Source organism: Amblyomma mixtum, chromosome 7 (assembly GCF_055824585.1).
Source record: "Amblyomma mixtum isolate Tamu chromosome 7, ASM5582458v1, whole genome shotgun sequence".
Taxonomy (NCBI): Eukaryota; Metazoa; Arthropoda; class Arachnida; order Ixodida; family Ixodidae; genus Amblyomma; species Amblyomma mixtum.
The window spans coordinates 45,863,722-45,881,474 of record NC_143018.1 but is presented as its reverse complement, the minus strand read 5'-3'; the positions used below and the strand labels follow the sequence as shown (position 1 = coordinate 45,881,474).

At 45.0% G+C, this 17,753-nt stretch overlaps 1 protein-coding gene across 7 annotated transcripts in view; it reads right to left on the bottom strand.

Annotated features, from left to right (window-relative positions):
* Positions 1-1,339: 1,339 nt before the first annotated feature.
* Positions 1,340-17,753, bottom strand: part of LOC149335886 (uncharacterized) — a 279,896-nt gene continuing 263,482 nt past the window's right edge. For all 7 annotated transcript variants that reach the window (XM_089552426.1, XM_089552429.1, XM_089552430.1 and 4 more), the window contains 5 exons: positions 14,314-14,403; positions 11,011-11,150; positions 5,896-6,080; positions 5,015-5,295; positions 1,340-4,154 (listed from right to left, as the gene is read on the bottom strand). In XM_089552426.1, coding sequence (XP_089408552.1) covers positions 4,124-4,154; positions 5,015-5,295; positions 5,896-6,080; positions 11,011-11,150; positions 14,314-14,403 — 727 coding nt within the window. In that variant the 3' untranslated portion in view covers positions 1,340-4,123. The remainder of the gene's footprint in view (positions 4,155-5,014; positions 5,296-5,895; positions 6,081-11,010; positions 11,151-14,313; positions 14,404-17,753) is intronic.

Genomic DNA, 17,753 nt, shown 5'->3' with positions numbered 1-17,753 from the left:
AGTTCACTATAAGCGAAACCGAAATCCGGCTAAGAGCTACCGCTGCCTTGTCACGTGAGGGCCTATTTCCCATGATGCTTTCCATTATATTTTTTATGATTAGGCTTCAAGATTATGACGTCACGCTCCCTCCTAGTTTTTTTCCCTCCATGGTGTTATGGCTCAGCACTGTGACCTCGCGAAGCGGCTGGCGTAGTGTAGCTATCGCTACAATTAATTATTTAGCGCGCATGTATTTTAGGAATCGTGGAGCGTGTATCATGCGTCCTGGGGCAATACACAACGTTTGAAACGAACACACAAACAAATAATTTGGAGTCTTCATCCCTTTAACTCACTGGGTGAAAATGTTTTACATTATGGAGTTACTTTGCGTTAATTTTGTTCGGATAGCTTGAAGAATCAAATAAACAGAATCATTTGCAAATGTTAAAAAGAATGGCGTATAGTGTTTAAATGGATGGCATGAATAAAAACAGCAAGCCAAGCTTGAAATTGTGTTGATGATAATTATGTAACATATACAAAATATTATTTCAACCATGCATTTAAAACTAAAACCTAAATGTAAACATAACCTAAAGAAACCAAATTTTACACACTGACAGAAATTTACACGAAATGTGGTGAAATGTGCAGAAATTTTTGTCCAATTTTTATTCAACATGTTATTTGAGCAGGCACTATGCTATTGTTCGGCTACATGTGTGAAGCAAGCAGTAAGAGACATGTTTTTAGAGCTACTGTAATTCTGATGGGTGACAAAGTCGATGTCATTGCTACCTTCTTTTTAATCTTTTGTTTGATGTCTAAAAAAAATTTTACTTGTTTGTTGTGGAGGACCACTTATGTATATTGCTGTATACCAGAGTCGCACACAAGCGCAATTTAAGCAATGCAGGACCGTGAAAATGTAAATTAGTGGCAATAAAGCAATTAGGTTTAAACTCTTAGAGATAAGTCTTAATGCAGCCGACTCATTGCTAGAAAACTGTGTCGTTCCCTGCTACAGTAATTTGGTTAGAATAAATTAAGTTCGGCAGCGACAACAACTGGATTGACTCTGCACTCATTCTAACCTCTGCACAATGTCTGCCACCTGCATGCAAGAATTTCGGTTTTCCCTCATCATGGTGAATCTACATGCAACTTTAGGTAAAGTGAAATCTCTAGGTACAGCTTTAAATATGGCTGTCATCAAGCCTAAGAGATGCCGACCTCTTCGGGAACAATCCCTGCTCTAAAACTCACCAGGAAGTATAAAATGGACCCATCCTCGATGGTGGAAGTCTCGGTCAGTACAAGACCACAGATCAGCATACACGACAAGACCAGTGTGCAGCTTCACAATAATAGGGTTTTTACTGACAGGCTTGAGACTCGGTACACAATGTTTGGTGTCGCTGTCCGGCACAGTATACACATCTCGCAGTAGAATGCGGCCGGGAAACAGGAACAAAATGAGAGAGGGTGTTCGAGAGAGAGACAGGAGGTGAGGGCAGTGCCCCAGCTGCGCCATGTTTTACATGGGGCCGGGGTCAAGGGCAAGGGAGAGACAATGAGAGAGAGAGTGAGAGACAGCGCGCTGAATAAGTTATACATATCTACAAAAAGAAAGCGCCACAGTCATGTACACATCCAAGGACAATGTGTGTGCAGGCGAGGAAGGCCGAAGCTGTCAGCTTCAATGAGAAAAGGAGAAAACGGGGACATAACGCGCGCGGGCAGTGATGCGAAAACTTAACGACGCTTCAGTTTAACGGCTACACAGTGACGTGTGCGAAGAGGCTGGGCTCGAAACACAAAGCAGCGAGACCGTGTGATTGACGTTCAGCTCTGGTTTCCGCGGATCTGACGAGGTGGCCGATGTGCACGTAGCATCGATTGCGTTGTTTTCACACCTCAGTGGAAACCCAGAGGTAAATCGTACACAGTCAGCACGATGTAGGAAGACAGGGTTTGTTGTATTCAAACCGCCCCGAGCGTTTTGATATTGCAGCCCACAAATTTCATCTTCCTTCCCGTATGACCAAGGGAACAGAACTTTTGGCCTTGATAAATGAAGAGCCACTAAGCAAATTAAGGGCAAAAAGCAGCGGCAACCCAACGTTTACTCGCGTTAGGTACAAAATAAATTATTACCCAATTTGTGTTCGGGAATAGGGTAAAATCTCGTTTTCTCCACAGTTACGGGGGGTGGGAAGGGTTGACCTCTCTCTCTGCTTTTGCAGCTGAGAGTTGCTTTGCGAGCCTCGGCAACAGGGAGTGCATAAAAATTACGTATGTACAGAATGCAAGTGTCTTTTCCACATCAGTCAGCATTACAATGGGCAGATTTTTTCTGCTCTGCTTTTTTCCAAATTCAACACTGAGAAAGAGATGAAACCTGAAGCCTCAGGAACCCTTGCTTCTGACATGCTGTACATAACAATCCCATACGTCTAAGAGCAAACTTGCACCACATGTAACAATCTCATCAAGACATAGTCTTAAAACTGGAAGCTGAAGCATGTGTTTTCTTTTTCGTGTGTGTGTGTGTCTCAGGAAGCATGTAGCCTGTAGAAGGTGTGTGTGTGTTTGCATTGGCAGAGCCTGCCACGCTACGTATATTATATCATCTTGCTACGTGCATTGTCCAAATTGCTGGGGCATGGAAGAAGTTCTGCAAACTTAATTGATCTTCCCCTTGTTCTTCGTATGACAATGTGGTCATCTGTACTGTGGTAGCAAAAAAAAAAAGCCTCGCATATAATTAGCAGATGAAGCTGAACATGTATTGCTATGTGTTAGATGCTCAGTCACAAAAAAAGTTGTATAATAACAAAAGCTGATGATGCTCATGCTCAAAGTCATTTAATACAGGTGACATTCTAATCCAGAGAGAAAGCCAAGAAATTATTTCTAGTCACATATATTACCCATAATACACTCGCAATGAGAACATACCTGCCGAACTTGCCAATAAAGACACATTTGTGATTTGCACTCAACGATTCATGGTTTCTTTGAAAGCATGAATTGTATTTAGCTTTAGTACCCACATAGAATAAAAGCAAGAGAAAGACAAACACATAAATACTAGAATGCATATCTTACAAAAAGGTTTCTATGTACATTTGAAGAAAAGCAAGTCCTTGCGGAAGCAATGAGGAAAGAGTGCTCAACTGACAGATATCACTACAGCCAACATTGGAAAGAAACAGTGTCGGAGCAAATGGAGAACACGCCGGCTAAATTAACTTCAGAAGTGGGGACTGCCGCTGGGATCTGGCGGATTTGTCGCGCATCATTGTCGCGCGCTTTTCCCCACCTTCATTCCGTCTAAAAAAAGCCACCTTCAAGGAGGACACCGAATTCGCACCTCAAGCAGCGTGGTTACTGTTGTCATGGCATGCCACAACATCATATGTTAAAAGAAACAACGGCTCCGGAATGCTTCGAATGTGCCACACTTCCTGCTCTAAGACAGCGTTACTCGAAATGTAGAGAGCGATTTAAAAACAGTGAAAACAAAGAAAAAAGAAACAGCACCAAATGCACGCGAGCGTTAACACCACACTGTCATCTATAAAGCTATACAACGCGGAGAAAGAATGCGAGTCCCGTCAGCAACGAACGACGTGCAACTGCTCAAAGATGCGCTGCGGGCAACAGCAACTGTGGCTAAGCCAACGGAAAGAACGCTGAACAGAAGAAGAGACAGTGGCACAGAGAAAGGGGTAGCGTTGGTGGTGGGAATGCTTTGGCAGCTCCCAGCATGGTGTGCTTTGCGTTTTTTTTCCCCCACGAAGTCCCGTCATCGCGTGACGGCCGCGTGTGCGTGTTTATTATTCCCCGCTTGCGTCGGGGTAGTGCCGGTTCCGTGCGTGTGCGGCAAAACACCGATGTGGGGTGAAGGGGAGCGCTGCGAAAGACCCAGTGTTCGGGGAACCCTTTCCGGCAGTCTTTCATTCGGGGAGCAGCCTTGCTGTCGTCCTCTTCTACGTAGAATGCAATTGACCCTGTTTGGCTCCATTTTGTTTGTCGGCAAAAAGAAGAAGATGATGGTCACACCAGGGGGCGCCGCGCTACGCATTCGCGCCCTGGAGCAAAATGGGAGATGTGGAAGGGCAGGCCAGTGCCCTCATGACCTGATCCAGCCGCTCGGTTGCTGTCTGCAACGAAGAAATGGTGGAGAGAAGAACGGGCAGGCATTTAGAATCCATGAGAAAAAATGGTTGTCCAGTATGTGACCTTCATCTAAAGATAATTTTCAGATGACCCAGTGAGAACCAGAGATGAAAACTATCCTCCGTTTCATACATCAGGAGCAACATTGTGAAAGGTCTGGAAGTAGTCCGCATGAAAACATAAAGAGAGGCATGTTACTCCGCACTAGTTTCGGGGCTAAGTGGTCTAAAGCATGAGAAAGTGACTGTGTGTAATCAGCAGTAAAAGCGTATTTAATCAAGCTCATCACAAATGTATCACGCAATAGACGTACATGCAAAGAATTTACTATATTTCGCTCACTGCGAGGAGCGCAATACATTTTGATCGCGGATGTAGGCATCGCAAACAAGGGCAAAAGCTTTGACAATGTTGCACCTGTTGTACGAAACGGATTATCAGTTAGCTTGGCGACAGAGCTGCACATAGAAAACTGTGATTGCAATGCAGTCAAATACCTCATAAAGCTTTTTTCACGTGACGCAACTAATGCAACTTTGTGGCCATAATACAAGGAATGGCATCTGAGAGGTTGTAAACCTTTCGTAAGCTGAGTACTCCCAATTCCCATTATAACCAAACTTACGAATACTGTAAAGTGAGAGTGTGGGAAAATTAAGGAACTGAAATGATCATGCAAACAGAATAACATTAAGGTAATGCTTTATCAGTATAAAGTAGATATTTACTAGCGGTCCAGATGAGTTGGTTTTAGCAGGCCACCACAGGATGATGCCTTAGTGGTGATATCAAAAAATGAAGCACAGCAAAGCTCTAGTAGACGCTACGACTGAGGTCCACTCACAGGGGCAAGGTGAAGTCGTGCAGTGCCTGGCGCACGGACGTGAAGAGCGCCCGGTTGCTGTCGTTGGGCGGCGACGAGCCGTTGGGTCCGGCGCCGGGCGGCCGGTGCGTGGTGCTGTCGACGCAGAGCGCCTGCAGGCGGCTCAGGTAGCAGTCGAAGTTGTCCGGCGTGGGTTTCTCCTCCAGCTGGGGGATGCGGTCGAGCAGCGAGATGAAGTTGTGCTTCAGCGAGTCGTAGTACTCGTTGAGGCTGCCGGCCCTCTGAGACAGCGCCTGGTTGTCCTGCACGTTGGAGCAACAGTGTTGTCTCACTACAGTGCGATGGCATCATCATCATCATCACCAGCCTGACTGCGCCCACTGCAGGGCAAAGGCCTCTCCCATGTCTCTCCAATTAACCCTGTTCTTCGTCAGTCGCAGCCACCGTATTCCCACAGATTTCTTAATGTCATCCCCCCACCTAACTTTCTGCCGCCCCCTGCTACGCTTGCCTTCTCTTGGAATCCACTCCGTTACCCTTAAGGACCAGCGGTTATCTTGCCTTCGCATTACATGCCCTGCCCAAGCCCACTTCTTCCTCTTGATTTCAACTAAGATGTCATTAACCCGCGTTTGTTCCCTCACCCACTCCGCCCGCTTCCGACCTCTTAACGCTACAGCTATCATTTTTCTTTCCATATATCTAGCTGCGTTGTCCTTAACTTAAGCTGAACCCTCTTTGTTAGCCTCCACGTTTCTGCCCCATAGGTGAGCACTGGTAAGATACAGACCTGCCAATCAGTCCTTCCCTCCCAAAAAAGTAATTAAGCATGTCATACTCGTTCAACTGTACGTTTGTGTAAGAAAAGGGGTGTGTGTGTGTCCCCCAGTGGAGCTCCTCACCCTCTCGGTCATGCGTATCTGCTGCTCCATCTGGGTGATGTCGGTGCGCAGGCGGATCATCTCAGACTCCACCTTGGCGTTGTACTCCTGCAGCTCCAGGATCTCCTCCTCCAGCGCTCGGATGTCCGCGTCGTTATCCATGCCCGGAGGCATGCCCGGCATACCAGCCACCAGTGGTCCCGGCTCTGCATGTAAATCAGGCATGCATGCACGGTTACGATACGATATGACCGCCTCGTGTCAGGGCAGACATTGCCCTGAGAGGTGACGTTGCAGGCCGTAGCGGCTAACTATACAGTAACAACACGGAAAGTGGAGAACCCCTAACACGACGCTCAGTAGAAGACACTGTGCTCTACCATGATAACTTTTTAGCACTTTTGCTGTGTCTTCTATCTCACTGCAGTTTCAGTCCACGACACACCTCATCAACTAAGCCATCATTAGAAGCTACATGCAGGGTATGTCGAAAAGGCATCGGGAGTGATTTTCTCTAGCAAAGTGGATGGGGTGCAGGGTGGCCTCCCTAGGCAGGGAAGATTCTAGGTATACAACGCGATCCGAATCTGTTGCCTCTGAGCCTTCGCAGTGCGTAGATTGCACTTGGTGTGAGCAGTTGTTTTGCTGTGTTGTCAGGAATCACCATGGAGCACACAATTGAACAGCATTATGCGATTATGCGACCAAGCCTCATGTGAAACTGAACAAATCCAGTGCCAAGACTATTGCCATAATCAGTGAAGCCTACAGGGAGGATGCCATGTCAAATGCACGAGTTTTGAGTGGCGCAAAAAGTTTAAAGAAGGAAGGAATGATAGCAAGGATGAGCAATGTAATGATGTCCTTCAGGCTGTCGAACTTGCCGTGAAGAGGTTGTGCCAGAATTCGTGCCAAGTGGTCGCTGTGCCAACTCCTGCGGTCAGGGCGTCCTGGACATCACAGGCTAATCCATTGCGATGTCCTTTCTGCCCTGCTCCTGCTATGGAGGCAATGCTCAGCCATTTTTGGGGAACTAGCCCCATACCCATACTTGCGTGACCGACATCTATGCAGCCACAGCTACCAATGGCTACCAACCAAACATGCATGTGGACACTTGGGACATGAGCCTCAGCATCGAGTCTTGCTAGCATCCATTATTGAAACCAGTCTGTACCTTCTCCTTAATTTTTGTGCCAAAGGGTGAATTTGCGCAACAAAAAAAAGTTAGCCTTGAACTATGCGAACGATTGATTTTGCTTCACCATGTTTGTTTACATTAATTGGATTTACTCAAAACTAGCCAAGGCAACCATGAAATGCATTGAAGTAAACATCAAATATGGCCGGCATTTGGAAGTTTGGTTAATGCTGCGTGCGCTCGCTTTTTCATTTTTTTTTTTTCATCGTCAGGTGCTGTTTGCTGACAATGTGGCTCTGTGATCGACAGATGAGTGTCTTGTGCATTTGTAGATACTTTCGCCAAAGGACATTCGACAGCAAGAGAAAGGAGCAATTTGACATTAGGCCTCATTTTACTCTGAAGTAACTATCTATATGAAAGCTTTTGGTGAAAACCAGTCTTTTACAGCTTCAACAAGTCCTGAAAACAACCAAGTTTTAGAAACTATAGCTTTTCCAGCTGGTGCAGGTGTCATTTCTGGCTTGGAACTACCAACTTCCAGCTACAGATTATCTTTTTTAGCTGGAAAGCATGCAATTTCGAGCTCAGAAGCATGTACTCAAAGTTACTTTTCCAGCTGGAATGTGGAACAGAAAATGCTTCTAGCTGAAATTATTTCCAGCTTGATTCGAGCTGGAATAATTTCAAGAGCCTATCATCTGGCTGGAAGCGAAAATCGTTTTTATGCAGATATGCCAGCTGAACCAATTCAGTGCTCAAATTTTAAGCCTCAAGTCAAAGACTGGGTGGACTCCGTGCCTACGTTCATTTTAGTTCGCTGGAAGCAATGAGTGGCATGTGACACATGCAAGGTGCCGAGATCTGGCTATGTCAGATCTGTGCGCCGAACGCAGGCGAGTGCGAAGGTGCCCTGCCTTTTCCACGCCAGCGATAAAGCTTCCGAAAAAGTGGGCTCTCGCAAGGCAGCTTTCCCGCAAGTTTGTGCAATGATGTGTAGGGGGTGCGCTTTCTTGCGTAGAAGCGTTGTACATATTTTTTTCTTTCCCCGACAGAGCCTTGCGGACGTACCGTTGAGTGCTGTTGCGGGATGTCGCAATGATTTGCGGTCACTACGAAAGTTATACCCGTGGCACACGCGCACAAGAAATGGCAGTAAATGCTTAAGGCCTTAAGTTTGTTAATGCCATTATTTTCGGAGTTGCTGCTACACGTCCACTTTTAATGCCATTATCGAAAGTGGCGATGACGATAACGCTTGCAAGGTAGTCAAAAGTTTCATCTTAATATAAACATTCCTAATGAGCAGAATATATCGGGAATGATGTTCAAATGTAATGTAAAAACGATTTTCCAGAAAATACGGCTGTTCCTGCTTTACGAGTCGAAAAAGTAGCCATAAACTCGCATGTCAGCACATAAGTCGAGAGTACCAGTCAATAAGTCTGGTTAAAATGGCGCTCTTCGCATCGAAAATGCGGTTTAGGTGCCTCATGTGGCTGAAAGTTAAGAATTAACCATTTTATAGTGGGCTAGGCAGTTGTAACTGACAAAGCTGCATGCTTTTCTGCGTGTGGAATGGGAACGAGAGTACACATTGCACGGGCGAATGAGTTGTGGCGAACTCAGTAGGTCGCGAATGGCAGTAAGGCTAATGCCATTAAATTTATGCGTGTGGCACCGCACGAATGCCATTAAAACTTAAGGCAGTAAGCACTTAATGGCATTAAATCTGTCCGTGTGGCACGGGTATTAGTCTCAGCCTAAGCACACATGGTAAAGATCACCTTGAGTGGATTTTTTTTACACTGAAACCTATGGGAAACCAACCAAGCGGCCTCACATTGTTCACGTTATTGTGGACGTTATGTTCTGGACAGACCCTGTGTAAAGAGTTCATTTTTCCGTCACTTGCTGTTGTCAATTATCACTAATGTTAGCATTAGAAACAGAGGGAACACCACGATGGAGAAAATGAGGCTCCTGCATAAGGCAGGATTCCTTTCATGACATTTTTTAGGGCACTGTGTGGTGGTTCTATCACAGCAAAAACATTCCAGATTACCACGGGATGTTCAGCATCCGAATTGAAAAGGTGACAGCACAACAAAAGCCGCATGCAACTCTGGATGCAAACATGAACAGAACCAGACAGTAATCGAATGGTTTCAATTAGCAAAAGCATAGGACATAAAGCAGTCTGTAGATTAAAGAAGGGCTTAGACGAGCTTCCAAAGTACCTATGGCCATCTTAGTCTCATGGTGCTGTAGTGATTACTTGATGTAAAAGAAGGTAGCAGTCGAAGCTGTCATAGACATTTACGTTCAGCAACTGAAGCATTACGTACTTACTATGAGCAACGAATGAAATGCGAAGAAGAAAACCAAGGTGGCAATACAAAAGCACCAACATATTAGCTCCTGGTGAGGAAATACTAATGAGGTTGATTAACACTTTTGGAGAAGAGTCTTCGTGCCTTCGAAGTTAAAATAACCTCAGCTAATATTGAGCTTCCCCTGGCTAAGTGCTTATTTTTTCCCTATTCAGGTCTAAATTTTCTTGTTCATGTTTTATTTCTTCATGATTGTACACAAGCATAGTTGTGCATGTCACACACCCAGTCAGACACAAAAGAAGTGGATGTGAAGTTCAACCTGATGACTAAACCTAACTGATTCACATTCTGCTTGAAACCTGATAACTCGATTACAGGCAGCTTCATCACTCCGGCAGACAACGCTGTCTCATTTGCACTCAATTTTCACACAGAACAAACGACAGTGGCTTTGCTAAGACCACATTTGGTTGTGGTACTTTCTGTTTTGCCAAAAATGGACCAAATTAGAAAATATTTTCGATGACACTAGAAAAAAAAAAGAAACAAAGAGTTCCTGGGCATAAGGAACAGTTTACGCATTTGTGGCTGGCACAAAAATGGTTACCAGGAGGGGTAATGATTGTCTTCTGGGTGGCTGCTTTGCAGCTGTGCCAAATCTCATCATCATCATCAGCCTGACTACGCCCACTGCAGGGCAAAGGCCTCTCCCATGTCTCTCCAATAAACCCTGTCCTTTGCCAGTTGTGGCCCCCGTTTTCCCGCAAACTTCTTAACCTCATCCGCCCACCTGACTTTCTGCCGCCCCCTGCTACGCTTGCCTTCTCTTGGAATCCACTCCGTTACCTTTAGGGACCAGCAAGCCCACGTTTTTGCTAGAGGACATACTGACATCTGTCTACTGGAGTGTGGTGAGAGTAGGTACAGTCATAGAGTTTCTTACTATTACCTAGAGGGAAAGCTGACAACCCGTCTATGGGAGTTTGCATGGAGGCTCCTCGAGACCACTTCAGCCATCATGGGCGTTCAAAGCATCATGGGGCGGTGAGCTACCGACTGCAGAACTACAACCTTTGGCCAAAAAATAATAAAAAATTAAAGCTGTTAGATAACTACGAATGTCCTAACATTCAATATCCTGCCTGTAGATTGCAACAAACGAGCAGAAAAGCATGTAAATGCAAAGTTTGCCCAAAATAAGAGGTGGCTAGCTCTCCTATTGGCCAAGTAATGAACACTACAAAAACTAATATTTCGTAATTAACAGGCACACTTTTAAAAGTAAATATGTTTGCAGAAAAAATGTTGTTGCTTAGATACTTTAAGAGGTTTTTTAATGGCATACCGGAAAAGTGAAACCTTTTCTTGGCGTCGTGTGTCGTCGCGTTTTCACTACTATCGGTTTTGCACACTGCATTCGCGCGAAAGTCGTCTGTGCACACACGAACAGCGCTTTCAGAATGAAACATATTAGTAGTGCCACTCCGTGTTCCCGAAAAACTACGACTGTGCCGCAACAAGTAGCTCACCGCCCCATGATGCTTTGGGCGTCCATGGTGGCTGAAGGGCAGCGCCGCCAGCTTTCCCTCTAGGTAATAGTAAGAAACTCTATGGGTAGAGTGGGCCCGCATTCAGCAATGGACTAATGAGGGCGCGTACCTGGCTGAGGCTTGGGGTCGTCAGCAGCCATCTTGGCCTTCTTCATGGCCTGCGTGGCCCGGGGGCAGCCCGACAGGCTGCGGTGGGTCAGGAAGCTTCCGTTGGCGTGCCCGCTCCCGTCGCACCCGGGGGTCGGACAGCTGCACCATACGCACACGGACGGTCAAGGAGTGCAATGCAAGGCCACACCCAACTAGCTCATTACGAAAAGTGAAGAACGCAATGATAGCAGCAGCAGCAGTGGCAGTAACAGAGGGCTAATAGGGCAGTGACAGCTCTGTGGAGTAGCAGGCCAGGGCCATGTTACCACCGGCCGACCTCTCCACGTTTTCCTCATTAAAATTCCTTTCTCTCTCTGGCCATAATGCATCAAAAACTTGGTGATGTTATTATGGTTATCAACAGTGCGGTCTAAAACAGGAGTTTAAAATATACCGCCTGATATATGGTCGCTGCTCCAAGTCAAAATTAAAGCAATTCGAGGACAAAAAGTACTTTTAGGAAAGATACAAGTTTATTTATACAGCACTCATTGCCAAGTAAAAATTTCGAGTGGAACAGGGTGTATACGGAAGATGGTTTGGTTGGTTTATGGGGTTTAACGTCCCAAAGCGACTCAGGCTACGAGAGACGCCGTAATGGAGGGCTCCGGAAATTTCGACCACCTGGGGTTCTTTAACGTGCACTGACATTGCACAGTACATGGGCCTCTAGAATTTCTCCTCCAAAGAAATTCTAGCCGCCGCGGCCGGGATCGAACCCGCGTCTTTTGGGTCAGCAGCCGAGCACCATAACCGCTGAGCCACCGCAGCGGCACTTGACCCCAAAAACGTCATCTGTGACCAGCCCAGGAAACGTCTTATGCACGCACTACGCTTTTACATATAGGCTGCACAAAGTAGTTTTGCACACACAGAAAGCCAAAGCTGCATATTAAATAGGGAAGCTATAGGAACTGATATATATTCATACTTACACAAGCTACCTGTTGTATTATAGCACGTGTGCTGTAATCTCAAAAAATGACAGAGCTCGCTACTTGCTCCTACAAACAGCCCCAATAAGATCGTACCACAAGCTGGTGTGGCAAGAAATTTCCACAAACGCGTTTCATCTCTGTTCAGTTGTATCAGTTTAAACTATTAGACTCTGCAACTACTGAACAGCTCACGCTTAATTCATTAACCGAATAAGAGATAAAAAGAACACTTGTTGAAGCGAAAAAGCATCAGGCTTGTTCTTGGTCATCTAAAGAAAGCAGCTAACAAACTGCCGTAAAATACTGAGCATCCATCCTTGAACAGGTGCCCGCTCCCCTTATCTTGAAATTTTGAATTTTCCAAAAACTTCCAGCAGATGCCCATGCGATATTGTCCCGTCGAGAGAGCACGGAGGGAGCGTAAGCCGCACAAGTTGGGAATTTAAAACCGACCGAAAGCAAGTGCTCAGGTGGGACTCCAGGTATGAATGTTTTTTGCAACAAAAACAAAGTTACAGCAAATCAAAGCAAAAGTCCAAGCTGAGCAACGGGACAGCAGTGTTCAGTGAAGAGGTCAGCAATGCCTACCGTATTTTCCGGTGTATAAGACGCGGCTTTTTTTCAAAAATCTTGCTGGTGCGTCCTATACAAGGGTGCGTCTTATATGCGAATTTTTCTTTTTTTTTTTTGCGAGTTTCGAAGTTACTGAGGTTCACGTGCAAGCTTTTTTCACCAAAATATATCACTACCAATGATGCGGTTGTAACACGATTAATACTTCCATACCGGGACCACGGTGTGGAACTTTTTTAGGTGAACTTTATCATGAAACGGCGGGGATGACGACTTCCGGGTTCATAAACATGCGGCTTTTCAGAGGCCCCAAGCAAAAGAAATATGAAATGCCAGAAGGTGGTGACAATCGTGCTTCTCGCCATTGTCAAGACAAGCCAAGACAAGCCGGCGTTTTTTTTATTCACCCTTTGCAACTTTGTTTGCTACATAGTTTGAAGAGAATGTTTCAGCCGCGTTGGCTCCAGAAATGGGCAAACTTTTTGATAGCGCATCCGAAGATTAAAACTTCGAAGGTTTTAAGTAAAAATGTAATGTTGTTATGGACATAAGGAGTGTTCCTTCGTTTTTTTTTCTTTTCCAAGAACGTGGGCGGGTATGGCGGGAGTGTTGGCTTTTTCAATTACTTCGCGTTGTTTTAATAACCTCTCACAGGTACGGTGCATTTTGGCGATGGTCGCACAAGCATGTTTAATTAACCCTTACTAGCCTGACAGGGTAAATTGGTGTGCGTCTTATACATCAGTGCGTCTTATATACCAACTTTTCCAATTACAGCCTGCATATATGGCGGGTGCGTCTTATACAAGGGTGTGTCTTATACACCAAAAAATACGGTAGTTTGAGTTCTTAGACAGCAACTGGAGGGCTAACCATGTTATCAGCAAACGGCTTTTTTAACAGCAGGCGCTAAATGCTGATGGCATGACCTTGGGAAACTTCAAGGTCTCGTCAGAGTACATCATGCGCTGGAAGAATCCGTTCAGTGTCTCCATTGGGTGTGTGCCAATGATAGCAACAAAGAGCCGTTGGACTTTGCGGAGGAGACTGCTTTCCGTATTGGAATCACCTCTCTACGCTATCAGCATTACTTCATGGATTTCAATGTGTGCAACATGGACAAGAGACTCATTAAGCTCTCCCCCCAATGTCCGCTGTCTTGTATTTAATGATTGGCCATCGGGCGAAGCAAGGGCCCACTCCACTATGTGCCCGTTCTGGATTTTGGTGCCTAGGCCTAACAAGTGGCCATCCTCCAATATTCCGTGATTATTTTCAAATATTAAGTGGGTGCTTACTCGGTATTTTACGGCAGACAAAACAACTATGCTTGGAAGAATACAAGCACCGTACAAAAAACAAACAAAAGGACATGCGAATTCATGACAGGATTGGAGACCCAAGCTAGTAATTTCCGAACATAAATTCTTCTAGCTACTATATTGTCGATAAAAGATTAACAGTCAAAATAACTAAAAACAATAACTGAAAAAAAAAAACAGCAAAAGTAGACAGAAACTAGAAGCCCATAAATATGACTATGTTATGACGTTCGTCTGGCACTTTCTAGATTATAAAAGTGCTATTTGGCAAGGCAGCTTACACAGACATGTAGAAATGTTGCCAACAATTAGGAAACTGAATTTTAACCCATTTCCAATGTGCTTCCCAAGAAAGTTTCATTTCCATGCTATCTTTTGTCCACACAGTAAGACGTGTTGAAAACAAATGCCATATGCTATGATGCTTACCTAGCACCTTCTGTCTTGATAGGCCTTCCATCGACGCCAACAACTTCATGCCTCAACTTGCTCCGGTTCGCCAGCGGACATCCTGAAGCGCTGTGTAACAACACAAAAAATACATGCATTAAATAAGGACAATCACTCTGGCCCATTTTATCAATTAACATTTAAGTCTTCTCAGTGAAATGGTCCCAACATCTAATTTTCTGCGACCACTTTTAAACATGACAAACTTTCTGGTGACCACTGCTCGCAAATGCCTCACTTCTCATGAAAAACAAGCTCTTAATCTTCCTAAACACAAATATCAATATCAGACTTTTTCCATAACTGCTATGAACATTCATAATCATATTAAGCCACAATGCACAAAGCAAATTTATTAAATAACTGTTTCCTGCACTGCGTGAAAGTGTCAGCGATAATATGGGTTTTATTACAAAATGATGCATCAATCCCAAGGACGCCTCTTCACAATAACCTAATGCCATCAGTACTTCGCACACAAGCCTTCTGCATCGACTATTGATAATCACCATCGAGGCATGGGGGCTTAGGAATCGGTCATTGAACGTCTAGTCTCTTGCCGTAGCTTGTTGCATATCTCCTTGGTAAATCTGATTTTTCTGTGTCTCGGACAATGCGCAAAGCCTTTTCAAACATGTTCAATTCAATTATTGTAAGCAGACTGGCTTGGCCCCTCTATAAGGTCCACGCTCTTCTTTTACAATAATGTTTTAAAAAATATGCAGCATTAAACGTAGCCCCAGCATACGTTGCTCGAAAGTGACAGCAAGTCAATAATAGCTTAGAAGAGAAAGAAAATTAACGCAGTAGATGTGCAGATAAAACGAAAAATCACTGTGTCAAAATACACAAAAAAAAGCACAAGGCTACTTTACTCTGGGGATATTTTGAATATTTACAAGAATATTGAAAATATATCTTCTAGTCATACATACACGCTATACAAGCCCAATGAGGCTTCGGCAGGCCTGAATCTGTAAAGTGTCTTTGTAGTGCAGAATAAACTGATTGACTGATTGATTGTACACTACTATATATGACCAGAAGTGGCCACTTCCTGATCTACATGGCTACATGGCCTACACTATGCACTGAGATGACAGGCAGGCCATCCTATGGTGATCACACAACCTGTGGAATATGAACCTACTCTGAAAATTCCGTGCCAGGCATTGTCATTAAACTCATTCTGAGAGTTCATACAGGTGAGCAAGCTTGTTAGTGCAATTTTGCAAGCTTCATATGACAGTGGTCTCGTGTTACCTTTTCTACACTGCCAACGATGCACAATGTTCATCTGTAGGGCTAGTATTACGGTTCTTGTCGCCAAGCAACTACAGACTGGCGAAGTGTGAGGCTTGTTAAGGCAGCAGCAAAGTAGGTTGGTGGTTAGGCTAGCTGCATGGTGTTCATAAATTAATCATTGATCATCGGCGCGTCTGATGCAACCTTGCCTGAGGAAGAATGATGGAAACTATTCAACAGAGCTAGAGAGAGCAGGAATCATCAACAAACTGTCAAGGAAAGGGCAACGCGCCGTACCCAAAGGCATAAAAAAGCGTCAAAGCGCTGTACAGCGGAATACAGTTCACGATATGAACATTTGATTCGAAAAACACAGAGAAAAAGGGGGAGACAATGAGGCCCCACCTTTACCTCCTGTCAACCAGAAAAACGAGAGCTTTGTCTCTCTCATTAACACGCCCTAGCAGCCAAAATAAACAAAAGCACGTGTTGTAAGTAAGCGCTTGTCAGCGAGCAATGCCAGCTCGCACTGGCTGTATGCTAAGGAAAGTGCAGTATACGTGCGTGTCGTTAAGAGCTAGGCCGCTCTCAGCGTCACTGCTCACTGCTAACGAAATTTTTAAACTGTTTCGCAACTTGACGTAGCCGAAACGGCCAGCAATATAAACGGCTACGCAACTTAACTCTCTCGGATTATTAGGGGAAAATCAACATAACTGACCTGACTGCTGCCCCAAAGAAAGAAGTTGACCAGTCACAGAAATCACAAGAGAAGCGAGAAATTTAAATGCTACGAGGTAACGGGTGCGCTGTGAGCCCCACTAACGAGTCGTCTCCTTTGAATCTAGGAGGTTCATCGATATGACATACCGCATGGAAGTCACACAAGGCGAGGAGAGCATTCACGATGGTGCAGCTGTTTTTCCATGAGCGCACTGCTGACAAGATATATCGGCAAACAAAAGCGACTGTAAACAATAGGACGCGACAGCTTTCCCTCAACCGTTGCCTCAACGAAAGCACGACGGCAGCGCCATGTTTGAACTGCGATGGCAATTGCAGCGCACCACTTAGAGCGCATGTTTTGGTTTCAGTTCCGGTCTCGATCGCTTGCTGTGGCGACGTATCGACAGTTTGCGCAACTTTTGCGGAACTTTTCTCAAACTTTCTTCTCGAAGTTACTAGCTAGCCATTACTTTCAAAAGTTAAATAACATATTGTTGGAGCTGTTCGTTGGCGATGTCTATTCTTAAAGCGCTACCCGTAAATGAGTTTCCAGGGAGCAAATATGTTCCAACGTTTGCGCTAAGCGCACGTTCGGCGGCAACCCATGGAGTTTGAGAACGAAATTCCAATTCCTCGATGACAACGTGACGTCACAGGCTCTGGACCAATCAACGAGGGGAAAAAAAGAAAGGAGAAAGAAGAGGCTCCAAGGCGGATGTTAAATGGTCCATGGCTGCGCTTGCTAAGGGTTTACTTATTCGTTGCAGTTAATCCCCTAGCGTGAGACCTCAGATGATTGGCAGGTGCACGCGTCCCAATAAGGGGATTAACCGCGACGTCATGACGATCCGTCGACACCATTGGCTGGAGGGCCTCCGTTGAGGGGCATTTGCCGCTTCGTTCTTGAATTGTATACGACTATAGTCAACATGAAGCAATTATTTTCAGATGTCTGACATCACTGCTGCAGAAGCCATAAAAGCGCATATTCAAAAATCAGTAGTCCACTTCCCTGAAACACCCGGTTTATTATGAATAGCAGCGATGACAGCGGACAACGCTATCGCGAATATTTTTAGATCTTTAATGGTTGTGCATTGGTTATATCATCACATGAGACTTGAACTGTATTTTTAAAGACGTTTGTTTTAGAAGGTCCTATAGGTCCCTCCTTTCTTAGTATGTCATGCAGCTCCCCGTTAACGTTATTGTAGGCGCCGCTAATGTCCAGAAAAACTATACACAGCATTTGTCATTGCGAACACTATTCCTGTGCTTACGGCAGGCGAGTGTGTGTATATGGAATGGTCCATATGGGGTATACCATTATTTCGATACAACGACGCTACCACATGTCACCGCATCATATTACTACCTCACCTACCTGCTTACCGGCCACACATACCAAAACTAGCTCCTCCAAACAGTTCTAATATGGCAGGCTTATT